Consider the following 5751-nt stretch of genomic DNA (forward strand, 5'->3'; position numbering starts at 1 on the left):
AAAAAAAAAACAAACCCACATAATTACAATTTTATACAGTGCAGAAAGAATTAAAATAGGTGTCACGGAACTGTACAACGTCAGGGCGAAAAAAAAAATAGAGAGGGGAGGGAGGGGAATAATCCTTCATTATATATATATTTCTATAAAAACATATGGAGGATTGTCTTTACACAGAGACCACGGTCGCTTTCAAATTTACAAAGGTTAACTAAAAAAAAAAAAAAAAAAAAAAAAAAAACAAAATCTATATGGCAAATATTGCCAACAGAGATTCCCCGATTTAATACTGATCAACTGAGACTATTCGTGTCTCGATTATTAGCAACAACAACAAAAAAAAAAATGTAGAATAAATAACAGGATGAGCATGGCTGTCTCTTTCCAAAGTGCCTTGTTCTCTCTGCATAGGGTCTGATCCTGCAGTCTTTATGCAGGCAAAAAATAACCCCGAACTTTATAGTTACGAAAAATCCCTCTGAGAGATTTTTTTGCCCGCTGGGTGTTTGCCGGCAAAAAAAAATTAAAAAAAAAAATAAAGAAAAGAAAAAAAGGAAAGAAAGAAAAAAAAAGTATTTTTCCGGGCTCGAAGTGAGACGGGACCGAGAGGGTTTGAGTTCGGGGTCTTTTCCAGCCCCCTCAGTCCGAGCCGGCTCTGCTCCTCCCAGCCGAGCCGGTGGCATCGCTCCTCTCCAATTCCCAAACTGAATTTGTAATTTCATTTTTTTTTTTTTAAAGAAGCATCAAACCCTCACCCCAAACTCGCAGTCGGGGCTTTCGGGCGATACGGGGGGGGCTTCTTTTRCTTTCTTCTCGACCCCTCCCCGAGCAGAAGAAGGCACAGACGCTGTGGGATCGCACCCGCGGCCGATGCTCATCCCGGGGCCGCACTCCCCGCTCCCGCCGCTTCCCGGGGCTCCAGTCCGTTTCTCCTGTCCCAAACCAGGCCGTGGACACCGAGAGGGTCCTGGGGGGATGCTCAGTGCCCGTTCAGACCTGGCCGGCCCCAGGACGGGGTTTTTTTCCGCCCCGGCTCACATAACGCACGGCTTGATGTCCTGGTATGTCACTTGTTGGTGGTAATAGGAGCCGCTGCCCGCCGAATGCATGGAGGAGGAGGCCATGGCGTTGAAAGAGAAGACGAATTCCTTTCTGTCGCACATGCTCGGAGACTGCGAGTGATACCGCGGGATGCCTGCGGGACGGGGGGAAAGATGGTCAGCAGCGCGAAGGGATTGAGGAGAGGAGGGTGAGCGCGGGGAAGGGAGAAAAACTCTGGCTGGGGTTGGAAAAAAAACCCCAAAACCCAACCCGTCCGCACGGTCCGGTCCCAGCGCGGAACTGGGGRGATTTTGGCACACACGGGCACTGCGGGGGCTCCGCGGGTGCGGGCAGGTGCGGCAGCGAAACCCCCGCGGCCTCGGCACGGCAATTCCCTGCCCGGCCCTAGGACACTGCGAGGAGAAGGGATTTGAGTTGGGTTTAGGAGGCTTTTTTTCCAATGTTTAGCCTTTTTTTCCCACCCCGGCTGCTTTTCCTACCCCCTTCTGCCCGTGTGCGGAAAATCCGCCGGGTGCGGAGCGRGGAAGCCCCGATCGCGCCGGGAGCGGCGGCGGGGACCGGGAGGGAGGCYGGGGACGAGCGGTCGTCCCGAGCGGGGTTTTTCCTGCCTCTCCTTCTGCCACTCGGCACGGAAAAATGCCCCGGGAATCGGGGCTGCGCTGGGCACGGGGTGCCCTGGCCGGGAGCRCTCCCCGCCGCTCTTTTGGGTGACAATCAGAGCGTTTTGGTGAAGGCCGCGAATGGGCCCGGGGGTTCCTCGGGGCGGGCTCCCAGCTCCGTTTTCCAGAGGCCCTGGATGCGCTGAGCTCCAGGAGCTGCCCCGGAGCCGGAGGGTGCCCGTGGCGGGCGCTGCCCATGCCCGGCCGGGTTTGGGGCTCTGCAGCTCCGGCCCGGTCCGGCTGATGCTTTTTCCCTGCTTCGCTTTGTGTTTTTGACCTATTTGTTCTCCGATTCACACCCGTTCCTGTCARGCACATCCCGCTCCCCCGAAGGCCCGGGGTGATGTTCAGGGACCCCCAGATCTGTCCCATCACCCATCCAAGGCTCCGAGGCTCCCCCGTGCCATGAGAGTCCCCAGCCAACCCACCCTGAAGGGAGTTTGGGCAGCAAAGCGAAACCAGCGCTGGCCTCGTCCCTCCCGAGGCCTCTTCCCGGCCAAAACACCATCTCCCTTCCAAGATTCAGGGCAAATGCAGCCCCCGACAGCTCCAGGGACAAGATCGAGATGGGATTTTGGGGCGCGGGAGGATTTGGGGGGTCCAGGCCGCCGACTTCGGCGTGGGCGACGGATGGAGGGAGGCGATGGGCCCGGAAAACACGGCCCTGAGATGTGTGGAAAACACAGCTGATGGCGAGGAAGGGGATGGGATGGGACGGGGTGCGATGGCACGGGTGGCGGACCACCCCATGGGGAATTTCCCCCTTTTCTCCTTCTGGAATCCTCCAAGTCCCGATGGAAGTGGAAGATCCCAAGGATGCCTTCCTGGCCTCTCCTTCCCGCAGCTCCCCGCTGCTTGATCCCACCGGTCTTAGACCCGGGACGGCTCCGAGGTGAAGCGGCCGCCCGGGGGAGCGGAGCCCCGGCCCCGCAGCGGGGAGAGCCCCGACGGCCGCCCGGGAAAGGCGGCGAGGAGGGAGGGCAAGGCAGCTCCCCTCGGGAATAGCATTAAACGGCATTAAAACCGCCCACGAAGCGGGATCCCGGCTCGCAGCCGGATCCTTACCTTGGAGGTCGGCGGTGTTGTGGCTGTTCTGGTGCAGGTAGGGCTGGTCGAGGGAGTGCGTGGAGAGGCTGGACGAGAGCGGGTTGGCCGCGGGGTTGCAGGGCGAGAGRGGCTGCTGCTTGATGTAGGACGCGCCGGTGTTGAGAGCCGCCGAAGCGCTGGGAGCCCACGCCGAGGCCGAGCTGGAGTAAACCGAGTGCGGCTCCATCACGCCGCCGGCGGGGAGCAGCGGGGACGCGGGCACGGAGCTGTCGTGGTGCGGGTATTCCCCGGCCGAGGAGCCGGTGCAGCCGCCCATGTAGGTGTGCCCACCGTTGGCGGGCAGGTGAGGCACCGAGTGTCCCGCCAGGCCCATCCCCTCCACGTTGCTGGACAAATGCCCGTTCATCATCCCCAAGCCCCCTTCGAGGGACAGGCTGTTGGGGGGGCAGGAGAGCCCGCCGGCCGAGCCCTGGAAGCCGTAGCTGTCGGGGAGGTGGTTGAAGCTGAGCCCGTTCATCATGCTGTACATGGGCTTCAGCGCCTGGCATTTCCTCCGGAACCCGCGGGGCCGGCGGCGGAACGAGCCCTCCTCGAACATGAACTCGCTGGCCGGGTCGATGGTCCAGTAGTGGCCCTTKCCCGGGCGTCCCAAGCCCTTGGGCAGCTTGATGAAGCACTCGTTGAGCGAGAGGTTGTGGCGCACCGAGTTTTTCCAGCCCTGGTAGGAGCCTCGGAAGAAAGGGAAGCGGCTCTGCAAGAACTGGTAGATCTCGCTGAGGGTCAGGCGTTTGGAGGGAGAGCTCTGGATAGCCATGACGATGAGGGCGATGTAGGAATAAGGCGGCTTCTCCGGCCGCCGGATCCCCGCGTTGGTTTTCTTCGCCTTGGGGCCGGCGCTGCCCGGGGCCCCGCCGCTGCCCGGGGCGCTGCCGCCCGCGCCGCCGGTCCCCGCCGAGGCGGCGTCCATGGCCGAGCTCTGCGGCTGCTTCTCAGCCACGGAGGACATGGGGCCGTAGCTGCTGCGCACCGGAGGAGGAGGGGGCTGAGAGGACAGAGCCTGCTGCGCTTCTGCAGTCATCTAGGGCCAGCTCCGCGGCGGCCAGCCCCAGCCCCGGCCCTCCTCCGCCGCCCCCCCAGCGCCCCCCCAAAAGGCCACGCTGCTGGGGGCTCGCCGCCACTCACCCACCACCCTCCCTCCGGCGTCCTCCCGGCCCCCCGGCGGGCTTGCTTTCCACCGGGAGACTTCACCCCTCCGCGGATAAACAAATGGAAGCGACGACACCCCCCACCCTCCCCTTTGCCTCCTCCTCCTCCTCCCACTTTATCCCTAAATCCGAGCGCGGCTGCAGAAGGCGAGCGAGAGGCGGAGGGTCGGGGGGGGCCGCAGGGAGGCGGGATGGGGAGGCGGGTGGAAGCGAGCTGAGCTCGGCTGCTGCGAGAGAAGAGCCGGCGCTTGTCCCGCTGCCCCTCGGCGGGCCGGGCTCCCGGGGCCGCCGCCGTTCCTTCCCGGAGCCTTTAGCTGTGCCGGCGCTGCCGCTGCTGCGGGGAGCTGCTTCYCATCGCGGTGGCTGTCGAGTCTGCCCCCGGCCCCGCCGCTCGCCTTCTACTTTATCTCTCGCAGCGGCGTCTGCCGCTCCTTGACAGACGTAAGCGCGGAGCGGAGATCCCCGCCCCGAGCCGCTCCCCCCCCGCCCTCCCGGGCGGCCCCTCCGCCGCCCTGTCCCGGCCCCCTCCGCTGCCGCTCCCCGCTGGTGGGCAGCTTTTAAAGAGCCCTTTCCACGCCGCCCTACCCCTCCCGGGGGGGCTGCACGTCGCGCCCCTCCCTGCCCGCCGCGGAGGGCACCGCGCGTGTATCTCTGTGTGTATGTGTTTGTGTGTGGTTTATGCCACGCGTGACCGCGACAGTAGGACACCCCGCACCCCTTCCCTGCCACCCTTCCCAGCCCTGAAAAGCACGGGAAGGGCCCCASGCGGGCCGGGGAAGGGGCCGGGCAGCGCTGAGCGCAGCGCGGATGTTCCGCGAGTGGCGTGGGGCGGCGGAGGCGCTGCCCGGCCGCCGGTTCCGCGCTGAGCGCAGCTTCACCCACTTCAAACCCCCTGYTCGTGCGCTCTTTTAAGCTCGGCGGGCCCGGGCAGGATGTTTATACTGCGCAATGTAAACACGGGCTCGGGGGTGCTTTAATAAAAAGAAATCGGCGAAAACTCCCGCTGCCTCGCGAAATGCCCTTTTCTGCCTCCGCCGCCGCTCCGGGGCCGSGAACGGGCTTGGGACCCCTCGCCTGCTCCGAAGCTGCTTCAGGGATGRGGGTGGGTTGGTTTGTTTTGGGATTTTTTTTGGGGGGGGTGTATACAAATCTGCGCTGGAGTTTCGCAACTCCACGCCCGGAGCCTGATGCTCGGCTCCTGCGGTGCCACGGGCACACGCGGCGGGTGGGGGGAAGGAGAGTGGAAAGACAGAGGGGTAGAGACCCCCTTTTCTCCCTCCCCTCTCCCCCAAAAAGCCACCTTTTTGAGCGCCGTGCCATCGGGACAGCTGTCACTCGAGGTAAGTCCCTTGAAAACTTTGTCACCGCGCGTGGAGGGGGTGGGGTGGGATTGTGGGTGGGCACGGGGGAAGGAACCGGGGCTTTCAGGGCTCTCGATGCGCCGGCTGCTGCCTCCTGCTCCCTCCCGAGATCGGGGAGAGGAAAAGGGAAAGGAAAGGGGGGAAAAAATCCACCCCATCCCACCCCACTCTGCTGTAGGCCTCGCCGGAGGGCTGTGGGTGCATCCTGCTGCACCCTGGATAGAGAGAGAGAGAGMCCCCCGTCTTCCAGCTTGGCTTTTCAAGTTTTTAGTGATAATTTAATACCTTTTAAAGCAACGATAGGCACCGATCGGGTTTCCAAACTCCCTCTGCGTTATTGGCGAGCAGTTGTGAGCAGCCTCCGGGGCGCCTGTCACATCTGTGGTATAACCAAGAGGGATTTCACCTCAGGGTTGG

The 5751-nt window shown here is 62.5% G+C and overlaps 1 protein-coding gene across 1 annotated transcript; it reads right to left on the minus strand.

Moving 5' to 3' along the window:
• Window positions 1-960: 960 nt before the first annotated feature.
• Window positions 961-3868, minus strand: FOXF1 (forkhead box F1). The gene is made up of 2 exons (XM_057381427.1): window positions 2787-3868; window positions 961-1195 (listed from the first exon to the last, which is right to left on the minus strand). Exons 1-2 carry the CDS (start codon window positions 3844-3846, stop codon window positions 1035-1037), a joined length of 1221 nt encoding a protein of 406 aa, XP_057237410.1. The 5' UTR covers window positions 3847-3868; the 3' UTR covers window positions 961-1034.
• Window positions 3869-5751: the final 1883 nt, after the last annotated feature.

Source organism: Malurus melanocephalus, unplaced genomic scaffold, assembly GCF_030028575.1.
Source record: "Malurus melanocephalus ecotype Western Australia unplaced genomic scaffold, MMel_1.1 scaffold_510, whole genome shotgun sequence".
Taxonomy (NCBI): domain Eukaryota; kingdom Metazoa; phylum Chordata; class Aves; order Passeriformes; family Maluridae; genus Malurus; species Malurus melanocephalus.